The 15,418-nt window shown below is 40.7% G+C and overlaps 1 protein-coding gene across 2 annotated transcripts in view; it reads right to left on the bottom strand.

The window, feature by feature from the left end:
- The window catches only part of tyro3.S (TYRO3 protein tyrosine kinase S homeolog), a 73,818-nt gene that overhangs the window by 3,481 nt on the left and 54,919 nt on the right, over positions 1 to 15,418 (bottom strand). For both annotated transcript variants that reach the window (XM_041574922.1, XM_041574921.1), the window contains 3 exons: positions 7,306 to 7,415; positions 2,365 to 2,524; positions 1,151 to 1,287 (listed from right to left, as the gene is read on the bottom strand). In XM_041574922.1, coding sequence (XP_041430856.1) covers positions 1,151 to 1,287; positions 2,365 to 2,524; positions 7,306 to 7,415 — 407 coding nt within the window. The remainder of the gene's footprint in view (positions 1 to 1,150; positions 1,288 to 2,364; positions 2,525 to 7,305; positions 7,416 to 15,418) is intronic.

Below are 15,418 nucleotides of genomic sequence, written 5' to 3'. Positions count from 1 at the left end.
TTCGCCTCCGTGGCTTTTGGTCTTTTCGCTGCTTCGGGAGTTCGGCTGTCGGCTTTTCTGCATTTCGGTTTTTCAGGACTTCAAAAATGGCCGCAAAGCTTTGGTGTCTCAAGGGGGGCCCGGCTCAAGTAGTCATGGATGTTGTCAGGAGAAAGAAAGAGGCTGCTCTGATGTTTTTCTATTTTTTTTTTATTAGCAGAAGAACATCAGAGCAGACTCTTTCTTTCATTACATTCTTTCTTACAAAATTCATTCATATTAACCTTTAATATCTTGGAATTGGAAAAAAATAAATAATGAATGTACATTGAAAAAGTTCTTAGAATAACACTCTCATCAATTTTACATTCACTTATTTTTAAGGTTTACTTATCCTTTAAAGGAGAAGGCTAAAACTAAGTAAGCTTTATCAGAAAGGTCTATATAAATACACCAGTAAACCCTCAAAGTAGTGCTGCTTTGAGTCCTCTGTCAAAAGAAACATCACATTTCTTTCCTTCTATTGTGTACTCATGGGCTTCTGTATCAGACTTCCTGTTTTCGGGATAAACCTCCAGGGCTAGGGCTTGAGCATGCTCAGTTTGCTCCTCGCCCCCTCCCTCCTGTAATCTGAGCCCAGAGCTATAAGTGAGACAGGAAGTGATGTCACACCAATCTAATATGGCAATTGTTATCCTAAACAACCAGATAGAGCTTCAAGAGCTGATTACTCAGGTATGGTAAAGCATTCTGCAGAATAAATATAGTGTTATAGCTTTCACTATTGTGGCTAATCTATTGGCAATAAACTGCTTCTGTAGCTTTCCTTCTCCTTTAACTGCACCACTTGAACCAGCTTTACACCTGAGAGATTGTGGCCTGTCAGTCTCCTCATCCCTATCTAGGTGGCACCAGAGAACCTCATAATGTTTGCAGAGCACATTTTCCTATCAAGCAGTTTCCTGGCACATCGGCAAATTCTGAATAAATTGATGTTTTAATGAGTAGTAGAATCTGCACTGGAGATGGAGCAGATGCTCTAATTATGTGCTATTTTTTGATCATCTCTGTCATTGGACTTTGCATCCATCAGCAGTACAACATAAAGAGAGATGCCTGTGCAACTAGGGCAGCCTGTAACCTCTGCTGTGCAGGTGGGCCCATTACTTACAGCTCATCCAGGCAGTCCGGCGGCTGCTTCAGTCTGTTCCCAGCAATGAGGTAGCTGTAGATTTCGGAATTCTCCACACCAGCGTAGGGAGTCTGTCCCCGAGTCACTATCTCCCACAGAGTCACTCCAAATGCCCACTAGGAGAGCAAAACAATAAAGGAACTGAGTGGAGTGGTCAAATGTATATTTAAAAATATATTTCCTTTCGTTTTCAAAAATAAAACCAGCGCAGTCCACATGGTTTCCACAGGGTGTTAAAAAAAGGGATGCGTTCAGTGGGGGCGAGATGATGCCTATAGTAGCAGAGGGGATAATAGTCTCTGGGAAGGGAGTGTGACTGTGGGATAACAGGTATAGTAGGGAGAGTTGGTGCCTATAGTAACAGTGGGATAATAGTCTCTGGGAAGGGAGTGTGACTGTGGGATAGCAGGTATAGTAGGGAGAGATGGTGTCTATAGTAACAGTGGATAATAGTCTCTGGGAAGGGAGTGTGACTGTGGGATAGCAGGTATAGTAGGGAGAGATGGTGTCTATAGTAACAGTGGGATAATAGTCTCTGGGAAGGGAGTGTGACTGTGGGATAGCAGGTATAGTAGGGAGAGATGGTGTCTATAGTAACAGTGGGATAATAGTCTCTGGGAAGGGAGTGTGACTGTGGGATAGCAGGTATAGTAGGGAGAGATGGTGTCTATAGTAACAGTGGGATAATAGTCTCTGGGAAGGGAGTGTGACTGTGGGATAGCAGGTATAGTAGGGAGAGATGGTGCCTATAGTAACAGTGGATAATAGTCTCTGGGAAGGGAGTGTGACTGTGGGATAGCAGGTATAGTAGGGAGAGATGGTGTCTATAGCAACAGTGGATAATAGTCTCTGGGAAGGGAGTGTGACTGTGGGATAGCAGGTATAGTAGGGAGAGATGGTGCCTATAGTAACAGTGGGATAATAGTCTCTAGAAAGGGGCTGTGGCTATAGCAATTATAAACATTAACCAAGGAAGTTGTTGCGTAAGTTTAGTAAATTAGTTTCACAGAAATGATATGTTGTGCAGCCAACTGACTCATGCTGTGTATTCCTAAAAATAACAATGGCATCAATATTGTACTGGCTAGGGAAGCATTTCATCTGACCGAAGAGGAATCAGACCTCGGTCCTTAGCATAATTTGAATCAATACCATAAGTCTAAAGATCGATTTATACTACCGAGAATACTCACCACGTCACTGTGCACAGTGTAAACATTGTCCGCAAGGCTCTCCATAGCCAGCCACTTTACTGGAAGTTTGGAAGCACAGCCTTGGCGGTAGTAGTCGCCACTGTAGATCTTTTTGGAGAGCCCAAAGTCTGCCACACACACTGTCATGTCTTCATTCAACCTTTAAAAGATAAATAAGATACAGATTCTGAATAAACAGTCAGATATGCAGATTATATATGTGTGTGTGATACATGATTTGTTCCTTTAAAAAATTTATTTATTCCATAAAGTTAGTCAATGTAGGACAGCATGGCTTTTTCTTTTCAGAATATTTACATATAAACATATGAGCAGTGGCGTAACTACCAGGGGTGCAGAGGGTGCGATGGCACCTGGGCCGCACCCTCTTGGGGCCCACCGGAGCCACAATAATGGATATCGTGGGTGGTTGGGTAGGGGGAGATTTTACAGCGCACACGATTCATAGGGGGGAGGGCCCGACAGGGGGGCCCAGGTGCTCATCCTATACCAGGGCCTGCCGGTGAGTAGTTACACCACTGCATATGAGTGGTTGCTGCCATAATGGTTGCAAAGAAGGAGGGGGTGATATCACTACAACTTGGAGTACAGCAGTAAAGAGTGACTGAAGTTTATCAGAGCACAAGTCACATGACTGGGGGCAGCTGGGAAACTGACAATATGTCTAGCCCCATGTCAGATTTCAAAATTAAATATAAAAAAATCTGTTTGCTCTTTTGAGAAATGGATTTCAGTGCAGAACTCTGCAGGAGCAACACTATTAACTGATGTGTTTTGAATACAAATTTTTTCTCATGACAGTTTCCCTTTAAGGCAAATATATTCCTCAGTTTCCTATAGTTTCCTGGGAAACCTGCACTGAATTCTGCCATAGTTTGTGACACTTTCCCCTCCTATTAAATAACCCCCTAAAAATGTATATTCTTTCTGTGACAGAAAAGAGATGTTGATGCTTTTATTCCCCTTTGATAAAGAGATTAAAAAATAAATAAAAAAACAAGCCATCTGCTTAATTGGCCTCAGTCTCTTGCAGATTAGGAGCTGTAAATTGAATTAAGTAGAGGAATTGTGCTGGTGTCATGGCGCTTTGCTGAGGGGCTCTTAAATGAAATCCTGTTATCATCTTTCTGTTTGGCCTTCAGTCAGACATTGCTCAAGTGCCTGAATTCCAGAACAGCCAGACCTGTCATTTATTGCTGGATTCAGCAGAGTTATGAATTATTTAGCTATTGTAATTCTGTTTACAATGGATACGCTGATACAAGCTAAAGCAGTTAGACATAGAGATTCCACTCCAGTCCACTCAGGGGGCCCAGGGGCCCAACAAGAAAATCATCGTTTAATGCAGGAAGGTTAATTTGCTCCTAATAAACTGATCATAGCAATTGTGGCACAGGGACCTTCCATTGTCAACTCCACTGGGGCAGGGACTCATGTGAACAGCGGTGAGGCGGTATGACCTATTCCACCACTATACTAATAAATAATTAAAAAGGGGATGTAAAGGCAAAAAATAAATAAAATCAAATTTTTACTCTCTTTAATGAAAAAGAAACCTATCTCCAATATAGTTTATTTAAAAAATGTGTATCGTTTTTATAAGAAACCTGACTGTATGCAGTGAAATTCTCCCTTCATTTACTGCTGTGGATAGGAATTGTCAGACGGTCCCTAACTGCTCTGCAGGGAAACAATCATGCTTATGAACAGCAGGGGGAGCCCCCGCCTTACTTCCCAGCCATGCACAACTCAAGCAGCTTTGTTTGTTTCCCTTTAGAGCAGTCGGCGACTGTGTCGAGATTTGTATTGGATTTTATTTTTGCCTTTACATCCCCTTTACTGTTTCCAACTCCAGCTGCAGGGACAAAGATCATGGAGCCAGATTTAAACAGATAAACTGGGATTCTATTTGGAGGATTATTTTGCTGCAGCCACTGGTTCTGCAGAGTTGGAGAGAGTTTGTATTAAACAATACAAAAACTATAAAATCCACATTAGATTACATGACAACACAGGACCCAGTGCAGTCTGTATATTCCGATTATTAATCAGTCTTGTTGTATCGACTTCTGGCAGATATTATGTGACTTGTACTGTTTTGATCATTTATGACGATCCCTAAGCAGCCCAGACCACACTGAGCATGTGCACAGTCTTGGTCTTGCAAAGATGTATAACAAAGTTACAAAATGGTGACCCCCTGTGGCCAACTTTGAAAGCATAAATCATTTGTTTGATTAGGCTTGTGGTGCAGTAAGTTCATGTTTATGTTTAGCATTTCTAGCCTTATTCTATTTTAGATTTTACTTCCCCTTTAACAATTTGGTTATTCTAAAGGATTCATATATTTCACTAAATCACATTTTTCAGATAGCTAATCACGCAGGCACTGGAACAAACACCCCAGACAAAGTCTCCATAGGCACCAGTAGAGGTCTTCAAACAGAGCTCTGAGCCAATCACCTCCAGTTTTGCCACTCTAAGTGATATCTACGTGCCTCATAAAATCATGGTGGTTGATTCAGTATAAAATGACCAAAGCGGCAGAGCCAATATACATTATACAAAGAAAAGGGTACAAATTGGAGTGTAGTGTTACAAAAATTCCAAACATTCCAGTTATATAGCTCACATTCCAGAATGAAGGTGTAACCAGAGGATGAATCAGGGCAACAAGTATTCCGGCTTCTCTGGCACAAAGTTCACAAGTATTTTTTTTCTCCCCATGTCTGTTGTATCATTTGAATTTTATTATTCCCAATTGGAAAGCAACAGGTAGTGTTGAAAAGTACACAACTGGTTATGATGTGAGATTTCAAATATATGAAAGGCACCAAGAGTTCAGCAGCAAAATGTTTACCAATGGGGTTGAGGAAAGAAAAGACATAAAGGGGAGGTAGAAAATACTCCACAAGTCTCTACATGTACATCATAGTGAAATGGTTTTGGAGTAGTAAAATGTTCTCTTTATCTTTTATTAAATATGCCCCAAGATGTTACATTTTAGGAACTTAAAGGAGAACAAAACCCTTGCTAATAAAAACCCCTACCCTACATAGACCCCCCTCCCTGCTCCGAAGAGAAGAAGATGGTACCCATGAACTCCGATGCACTGAATCTGCCCCAAGGGGTAAGTAAAGAGTTAGGGGCATTTACCAATGGTATAATTAGATTAGATTTTATTACATTTTATGAAATAGACTTCCAGGACAAATGGTAAGAAGTTAAAGGGTCTGATGCTTTGGCAGTAGGCCAAGTTGCCTATTTACCAGACCAATATACATTTTACACATGATTGAAAAATTACACACGCAAGTTATTTTCACACAATGCCAAAAGAATAGATCACAAAAGAAAAGGATCATTTTCTATAAGTGAAATCATGCACCTTTGTGGTGATGACTGGCCAACTGTATTTTGACTTGAACTGTACCACATGTAATAGAATAATGGAAGTATAACTAGGGTTGCCATGTTTTTGCACTGTGCAACCCCGGCAGTGGGCGAGACTGTGATGTGGTGAGGCGGGGCAATGAAGTGACGAGGCAGTGACATCAGGGGCTGTGATGTGGTGGTCCCGGGTCAATCATAGAAAATACCGCCCCGGTTTTCCTTATTTGGAAAACTGTGCAGGCAATTTTGACCTGGGCAGCCCTTCGAAATAAAAATGTCTGTCTGGGTGAAAACTGGGTGGGCGGCAACTCTTAGTATAACTTTGGTGAGATCTGGTCCCGATGATGACAATTTGAGGGAGTAAAAGGGAGAAGATGGAGGCGATGAACAACAGCGTGCCTAGGGGTGCCTGCTATGTAAATCCGGCCCTGGATCTACCATATGTTTCATCATCATCATATCTCTCCCCCTTTCCAGGTGACATGACATCTAGATTAGCTTGTACACAACCTCAGCAAAAACGTATACTGCTGGCAGTGCAACATAGGATATAGGCTAGAGAGACCAAAGATAAGTAGAGGCCATTATAAGAGCAATCATTTAAGATAAATAGGGGATAACTAGGGCTACTTTACACATGAAAAGGCACAGCAGCCATTTAACTTAATATAGGCTTACTATATAAAATGTTGCTTATATGCAAGAGAAAGCAATTTAAGTCCTTAAAATGATGTCCCATCCCATACAAAGTCTTGAAATAAAACATAAATAGATGTTTCGTACAGCCGACTTCCATGTTTTGAATCCACTTCTGAGTTTGATTATGTATAAAGCAGATACAAGATGCCAACTCAGTTGCAAGAGGATGCAGTGCTATGTGTATGGCATGAGCCAAGTAAATACCTCCTGATTTCAGAAGACTTCACTTTGCTTGTTTTTTCTTTGCGCCCAATTATTATATGCAGGGCAATATGCAATACCTTCACTTTCATAAATAAATGTCTGCCTTGTAGCCCAGCATGGACAGAACAGGGAACCATCGCATTAAGTCATTAATTTATTTTTGTTAATTTCCCGTAGGGATGCACCGGATCCACTATTTTGGATTGGCCGAACCCCCGAATCCTTCTTGGAAGATTCGGCCGAATACCAAACCGAATACGAACCGCAAATTAGGAGTGGAAAGGAGAAAAAAAATTTACTTTCTCGTTTTGTGACAAAAAGTCACGCAATTTCCCTCTCTGCCCCTAATTTGCATATGCAAATCAGGATTCGGTTCGGCCTGGCAGAAGGATTTGGCCGAATCCGAATCCTGCGTAAAAATGGCAGAATCCTGGATTCGGTGCATCCCTAATTTCCCGATACTAGTTTGCCTTGGAGGTATTCATAAATTGATCATAAATGCAAACTGTCCAGAGCAAGAGAAAGTCTAATGTTGTAACATGTAGCAAATCACAATCACTAGGAAAAGGTATATTATAGACTATTAAGCAGCTGATTAGAGTACTGATTTTATATGTTACTTACATGCAGTTGCGGGTGGCAAGGTCCCTGTGGATGAAGTGCTTAGAGCTAAGGTATTCCATCCCACTGCAGATGTCAATCATGAACCTGACTAAGGTTTGTATAGGCAGCGTCTGTGGGTGCAATACAAAGCAGAGATTTCGTTAAAAGAAATGTATTTTTAAAACATCGACAGATTTGACAAGGGATGGCACAGATGATAAAATACATGCAAATTTTGCATCTTAAAGGGAATGTAAAGTCAAAAAAATAAAATCCCATTTTTACTTTCTTTAATGAAAGAAACCTATCTCCAATATACTTTAATAACAAAATGTGTACCATCTTTATAAGAAATCTGACTGAATTCTCCCTTCATTTACTGCTGTGGATAGGAATTGTCAGACGGTCCCTAACTGCTCTGCAGGGAAACAATCATACTTATGAACAGCAGGGGGAGCCCTCGCCTTACTTCCCAGCCATGCAGAACTCAAGCAGCTTTGTTTGTTTCCCTGTAGAGCAGTCAGCGACTGTGTAGAGATTTGTATTGGATTTTATTATTGCCTTTACATCCCTTTTACTGTTTCCAACTCCAGCTGCAGGGACAATGATCACGGAGCCAGATTTAAACAGATAAACTGGGATTCTATTTGGAGGATTATTTTGCTGCAGCTTCTGGTTCTGCAGAGTTGGAGAAAGTTTGTATTAAACAATACAAAAACTATAAAATCCACATTAGATTACATGACAACACAGGACCCAGTGCAGTCTGTATATTCCGATTATTAATCAGTCTTGCTGTATCGGCTTCTGGCAGATATTATTTGACGTGTGCTGTTTTGATAATTTATGACGATCCCTAAGCAGCCCAGATCACACTGAGCATGTGCACAGTCTTGGTCTTGCAAAGATGTTTAACAAAGTTACAAGATGGTGACCCCCTGTGGCCAACTTTGAAAGCATAAATCATTTGTTTGATTAGGCTTGTGGTGCAGTAAGTTCATGTTTATGTTTAGTATACAAAATACAGCATTTTTAGCCTTATTCTATTTTAGACTTTACTTCCCCTTTAATATTGTGTATTATTTCAGGAGACAAGTTGACCAATATCGGCAGAAGACGTTGGCCAGAAAATTTTGATTGCCCACCTTTGTAGATAGTCAGATACAGGTAGAATTCTATTGTTTCTATATGTATATCTGACCATTCAGCTCTATACGTGTGAAATGAACAATCTTTCCTGTAAACAGGATCAGGAAAGATCATAATTGTTACATCAATGGCCACCTTTAGTGTAAGTGTTTGATAAAGAGATGGAAATCCCTTTCTGATGCTGCTCCTGATTATCATGATTTTTTCTTGCATTTTTGAATGCTGATATCATTTGTCAACGTAAATAAATATACATAATACCATACACAGAACATATGGCATAGGGAATGTCATATGACACGTCTCATCTGCATAAATGTGTAGACATGGCATTAAGGGATACATGTACTGTTAACATTAATGAATTGTGTCCCACCAGTCTGACCCCCAAGCAGTCAAGAAAGTTGTCAGGAGAAAGAAAGCGGCTGCTCTGATGTTCTTCTGCTTAGGAAAGGTTTAAGAAAGTTTTTTTTTATATTTTTCCTAAGCAGAAGAACATCAGTCTCTTTCTTTCTCCTGACAACTTCCTTGACTACTTGGTGGTCAGACTGGCGGGAAACTGACCAGCAGGTGGCGCTGTTGCAACAGAACACATTCATATGAACAGTACATATTTACATTAATATCTTGGAATAAAAAGAAAATAAATAATGAATGTACATTACAAAAGGTTTACTTATCCTTTAAAATGTTTTACTAATACTAGGCAGTAGAGATGCACTGAATCTATTTTGATATCAATAGATATAATATATAAAAAGCATATACCGTATATAAAGATACGTTATATTTTGAGCAGGGATGCACCGAATCCAGGATTCGGCCTTTTTCAGCAGGATTCGGATTCGGACGAATCCTTCTGCCTGGCCGAACCGAATCCGAATCCTAATTTGCATATGCAAATTAGGGGCAGGGAGGGAAATTGCGTGACTTTTTGTCAGAAAACAAGGAAGTAAAAAATGTTTTCCCCTTCCCATCCCTAATTTGCATATGCAAATTAGGGTTCGGATTCGGTTCGGTATTCGGCCGAATCCTTTGTGAAGGATTCGGGGGTTCGGCCGAATCCAAAAAAGTGGATTCGGTGCATCCCTAATTTTGAGGCAGTTCTGTTTTCTCTTAAGCATAACAAGGCACTGTGACCTCATTCTGTACAGAAGCCAATTTCGTGGACAAATTAGCTTTATACAGTGTCGGACTGGGCTGGCGGTACATTGGGAAAAAACCCGGTGGGCCAAGGCTCTTGTGGGCCCCACCAGCCGAGATCTACTCCCAGATTCACTGGATTCTTCCTGCCACGACCACCCTTTTTTGGGTGGTCGCAGCAAAAGAATGCGCAATCGCACACGCACTGCAGCGCAGCATGGGGGGGCCAGGGGGGCCCTGGACAGCAGCGCCGGTGGGCCCCAGGCCCCTCAGTCTGACCCTGGCTTTATAGTATAGCCTTAGAGCTACTCCCTGCATTATTCTCATATGCAAACCGATAACAGGCTAGGCTTTACCACTTAATTGCTTTGAACTCTTTATTTCCAGAAAAAGTGCTGACAAAATACAACACATCTAGGGGCAAATTTACTTAAGGTCGAATATCGAGGGTTAATTAACCCTCGATATTCGACTGTCGAAGCTAAATCCTTCGACTTTGAATATCGAAGGATTTAGCGCTATCCGTTCGATCAAACGAAAAATCGTTCGATCGAACGATTAAATCCTTCGAATCGTTCAATTTGAAGGATTTTAATCCATCGATCAAACGATTTTTCTTCAACCTAAAAAAGCTAGTTAAGCCTATGGGGACCTTCCCCATAGGTAACATTGACTTTGGTAGCTTTTAGGTGGTGAACTAGGGGGTCGAAGTTTTTCTTAAAGAGACAGTACTTCGACTATCGAATGGTCGAACGATTTTTAGTTCGAATCGTTCGATTCGAAGTCGAGGGTCAAAGTAGCCCATTCGATGGTCGAAGTAGCCAAAAAAAACATTCGAAATTGGAAGTTTTTTTTATTCGTTTCTTCACTCGAGCTAAGTAAATGGGCCCCCTAATGTCATACAATTATTTATGGAAAGCTCAGTGTATCTATAGAAAAGAACAACTAAAAGCAGCCTTTTATTTACGAACTGGAAACAGATCCGTTTCTGGTGAACAGGAGGCGAAACAAGAATTTTGTTCATGCCAAAGATCTGGACTGTGACCCCAGCGGGAAAGGGAGAATAAAGTGTTGCAGATCCCTGGTTTATACAGCGATAAATCATGGTCAATTTCAAAATACAATGTTATCAGTCCATCAGTTAGAAAACACGATTCCCTGGCCAATGGCAGAGCAGACTTGCTGATAAATGTCACGGAGTTTAAGTTTGATGGAGAAAATGCTCAGTCATTCTCCTTTGTCAAGGAACGCTGTCCAGAACACAAGAGATTGGTACACAGAATTCTAAGCAAGAACAGAAATATGCAGAGTTCTGGCAAGGACACCCTCCCCGAAACACTCAGGGCTTCTCTTGTCAAACAAACCATTACTGCAGCATTTTTAAAAGGTTTAACCCTTATTAGAAAAGCAGATGAGCAACAATTCCTTCCTTGCCTGTTCCAGATTATCTGTTACTAATAGGCGCATAAAGAGTATTAAAAATATTGTTTGACATATTTTTTAGGGATGCACTGAATCCATTGTTTTGGATTCGGCCGAACCCCTGAACCCTTCATATGCATATGCAAATTAGGATTCGGTTCGGCCGGGGAGAATCTGAATCCTGCTGAAAAAGGCCGAATCCTGGATTTGGTGCATCCCTAATATTTTTGCAATTACCATTCTGTACATCCCTTATCTTTCATGGCATTTTGTGTCAGCTCTACTTTACATGCAAACAAATCTCAAAAATCCAATTTTTCTATTATCTCAGAGTGCAGGGAAGCTACACACAAAGGCCTGACTGTATTCATGGAGGAAGCCAGCCCATTATTCCTCTGCCTGTTGCATAACATATAAATGATTAATAATGATAACCTTTTAAAGGGGTTGTTTACCTTCAAACAACTAGTTTTCAGATAGATCACCAGAAATAACAACTTTTTCCAATTACTTACTATTTTCTATGTGTCACCGTTTTTCTAATATTAAAGAGTAGTTTCATGTTTCACCTTCTAAAGCAGCTCTGGGAGGAGAAGGGTCGCCGACCCTGTAAACTGTTCTAAATTGATACATTTAGTATCAATGTCCCAACTGTTCTAAATTGATACATTTAGTATCAATGTCCCTGCTGAGCAGAATCTCTGAGTTTCAGAGACTTGATACAATAGTTTCTCATACTCCAGAGATGCTGCTGAGAAATCAACTAATTGTTGCAAAATTATAACAGTTTAGAATCTGCACCTGAATTACTGAGCTGTCAGACTCGAACACCAGAGACACAAACATTTAACTTTACACACAAATTTTGGAAAAACAGTAAAAAATAAATAATGGCGAGTAATTGATAAAAATCGTTATTTCTGGGGAACAATCTGAAAACAACTGAACTTAAAAAAGTGTTTGGAAGGTGAACAACCTCTTTAATGGGCTTTTCCCAGTGGCAAATGTATTGCATATTCAATAGGATATCCCCTCCAATCCCAACTGCTCTTACATACCTCCCAACTGTCCCGTTTTTAGTGGGACAGTCACGATTTTGATAGCTCAACCCGCAGTCCTGGATTGTTACTAAAATGTACTTTGATCTCCTGCACTGAACAGCCAGAAAAAGATACAAAGTTTCTAACTTAATTGGCTTTTGGCAAAGAGCCCAGCATATGTGCCAGGTGCACTTGGATACTTTTGTAACAATTTAAGATAAGCAAAGAAGCAATTGTAACAATTTAAGATAACCAGGTCTCTTGGGGAAACTGTGACGCAGCTTAAAGGGCAATTCATCTTCACTTGCAAAACTGTAATAACACATAAAAACCACAGAAATGTGTTCAAACTTTCATAACCTGCCAAATTTTATAAAGTGAACATGGTAATTAGAGGTGGCCACAAAATGGGCGTGGTCATATTTTTGTACCTCTTTCTATTTCCAAAATGTTGGGAGTTATGCCTTTATACCATCCCTGTATTTTACCAATGTTTCTTTTGTTGCGCAAACAAGTGAATCCAGCTCACTGTGTCTGTGCACTTTATTTGCCTTTTGTGCATTGCCTTATTTTTGTGCCGTATGAACCCACCTTTCCTTTGCTATTCTTCATCTATAGTTTGCCTAGCGATCTCTACAATCTACTAAATCCACATTAAGGGGGTTATTTATCAAGGTCCAAATGTATCTCAGTATCTAAGTTAGAAATCCGAGCAACTCCGAATTCCAGAAAGTCAGAAAAAATAGGGTCTGGCAAACTTCTGAGCTTTCCCCGAAAACTCCAAATTTTTCTGAAAAACTATGGGGTAAATTTATCAAAGAGTGAAGTTCCGCCATTAGAGTGAAATTCCGCAGCTCTCAATTCATTTCTATGGGATTTTGAAAGGCATATTTATCAATGGGTGAAGTGAAAAATCCCATAGAAATGAATGGAGAGTGTCGGAATTTCACTCTAGTGGCGGAACTTCACTATTAACTTCACTCTTTGATAAATATACCCCTATGATTTTTTCTTTTTTTTGAGCAGAAATCCCAAATTCATCGGATATCGGTACGGACATCAGCGCAGAAAGTGGGACCTTCCCCATTGACTTATACAGGACCTCGACAGCTTTTAGATGCCGGGGTTTCAGATTCTGAGTTTTTAGACCATCTCGAAAAATTCTTCGTTTTTTTTTTTTTGCTCCAAAAACTAGGGATGCAGCAAATCCAGGATTCGGTTCGGGATTCGGCCTTTTTCAGCAGGATTCTGATTCTGCCTTCTGCCCAGCCGAACCTGAATCCTGATTTGCATATGCAAATTAGGGGCGGGGAGGGAAATCGCGTGACTTTTTGTGACAAAACAGGGAAGTAAAAAAATGTTTTCCCCTTCCAACCCCTAATTTGCAAATGCAAATTAGGATTCAGATTCGGTTCGGTGTTTAGCCGAATCTTTAGCGAAGGATTCGGGGATTCAGCCAAATCCAAATACAAATTATTCGAGGTTGGGATATTCAGACCTCGATAAATAACCCCCTTATATTCTTTTATTTTATTAGATATAAGCCTTTCATTTTTAATTCCATCTAATTATGGAATCACTGATTTGTTGTGTTTTATCCAAACCTACAGGAGCGATTCAATTATACGTTGGGGTAAACAAGTGCTGGTGGGTAACATACTGCAGTCGTCCGGACTCAACGCAACAAAAAATGAATCATACAAAGGGAGCTACAGTATTAGCACAACCAATTTGATTATGAAATGTCTGTGAATAATTTTCAGTTTTAGTGTAAATGGAATGAGGAGCCCTCCCCCCATGGAGCTTGCCAAGATTTACGCCAAAGGCATAGAGGAAAAACATGGGAAACTGACCCAATTTCATTGCTTCTCGGTGTCTATTGTTTCAGCCTACTGAACCATTCTCTATCTACTCCAGTCTACTAAAATGAAATATAATTGGTGTTATTGTGGACTCATTACATACCCACTCACCCATGCGCTATAATATAATGCGGTAGAAAAAAACATTTTATCATTGAGAGGAATGTCAGAGCACTCAACAGTGAAAACTGAAGCAAAAAAAAAAAAAGAATTCAAATAACCACAGGCAGATTCTACTTGTAGATTTAAAGGAAAATTCAACTGTAAAGTAAAAAAAACCCTTCCCCCCTACCCTACATAGACCCTCCTCCCCCTGACTCTTTACTTACCCCTCGGTGCAGATTCTGTAAAGCGGAGTTCACGGCAGCCGTCTTCTGGCTCTTCAGTAATCTGCAGAATGAGAGGGGCGATTCGGCAATTTCCGTAACTTTCGGTCGCATGCGCAGTTGTCGAGAAACAGAAAATTGCTCCAACTGTGCATGCGTCCATACGCCACTTACTTCACGAAGATTACTGACGAGAAGAAGATGACGCCCGTGAACTCCACTGGTCGGAATTAGTGATGGGTGAATTTATTCGCGGCGAATTTGCGCGATTCGCCGCCAGCGAATAAATTCGCGAAACGCCCGCGAAAATTCTCGGCAAAAATTCGCCGGGCGCCGTCAAAAATGAGACTCCGGTTTTCGCGCGAGGCGAAACGTCGCAAATTCACCCATCACTAGTCGGAATCTGCACCGAGGGGTAAGTAAAGATTAGGGGCATTTGCCCGGGGGTAGTAGCTAGGCTGGGGGAGGGAGGGGGAATGGGGGTCTATGTAGGGTAGGGTTTTTTTTTTTTACTTTACGGTTGAATTCTCCTTTATATGGGAAGTAAAGTGTAAAATAGAATAAGGCTAGAAATGCTGTATTTTGTATACTAAACATGAACCTACTGCACCACAAGCCTAATCAAACAAATGATTTATGTTTTCAAAGTTGGCCACAGGGGGTCACCATCTTGTAACTTTGTTATACATCTTTGCAAGACCAAGACTGTGCACATGCTCAGTGTGATCTGGGCTGCTTAGGGATCGTCATAAATGATCAAAACAGCACAAGTCAAATAATATCTGCCAGAAGCCGATACACAAGACTGATTAATAATCAGAATATACAGACTGCACTGGTTCCTGTGTTGTCATGTAATCTAATGTGGATTTTATAGTTTTTGTATTGTTTAATACAAACTTTCTCCAACTCTGCAGAACCAGTGGCTGCAGCAAAATAATCCTCCAAATAGAATCCCAGTTTATCTGTTTAAATCTGGCTCCATGATCTTTGTCCCTGCGGCTGGAGTTGGAAACAGTAAAGGGGATGTAAAGGCAAAAATAAAAAACACAAATCTCTACACAGTCGCCGACTGCTCTACAGGGAAACAAACAAAGCTGCTTAAGTTCTGCATGGCTGGGAAGTAAGGCGGGGGCTCCCCCTGCTGTTCATAAGTATGATTGTTTCCCTGCAGAGCAGTTAGGGACCGTCT

The sequence above is a fragment of the Xenopus laevis genome, chromosome 8S, assembly GCF_017654675.1.
Source record: "Xenopus laevis strain J_2021 chromosome 8S, Xenopus_laevis_v10.1, whole genome shotgun sequence".
Taxonomy (NCBI): domain Eukaryota; kingdom Metazoa; phylum Chordata; class Amphibia; order Anura; family Pipidae; genus Xenopus; species Xenopus laevis.
The sequence above is the reverse complement of the archived record's forward strand: the minus strand, read 5'-3'. Positions and strand labels throughout refer to the sequence as shown.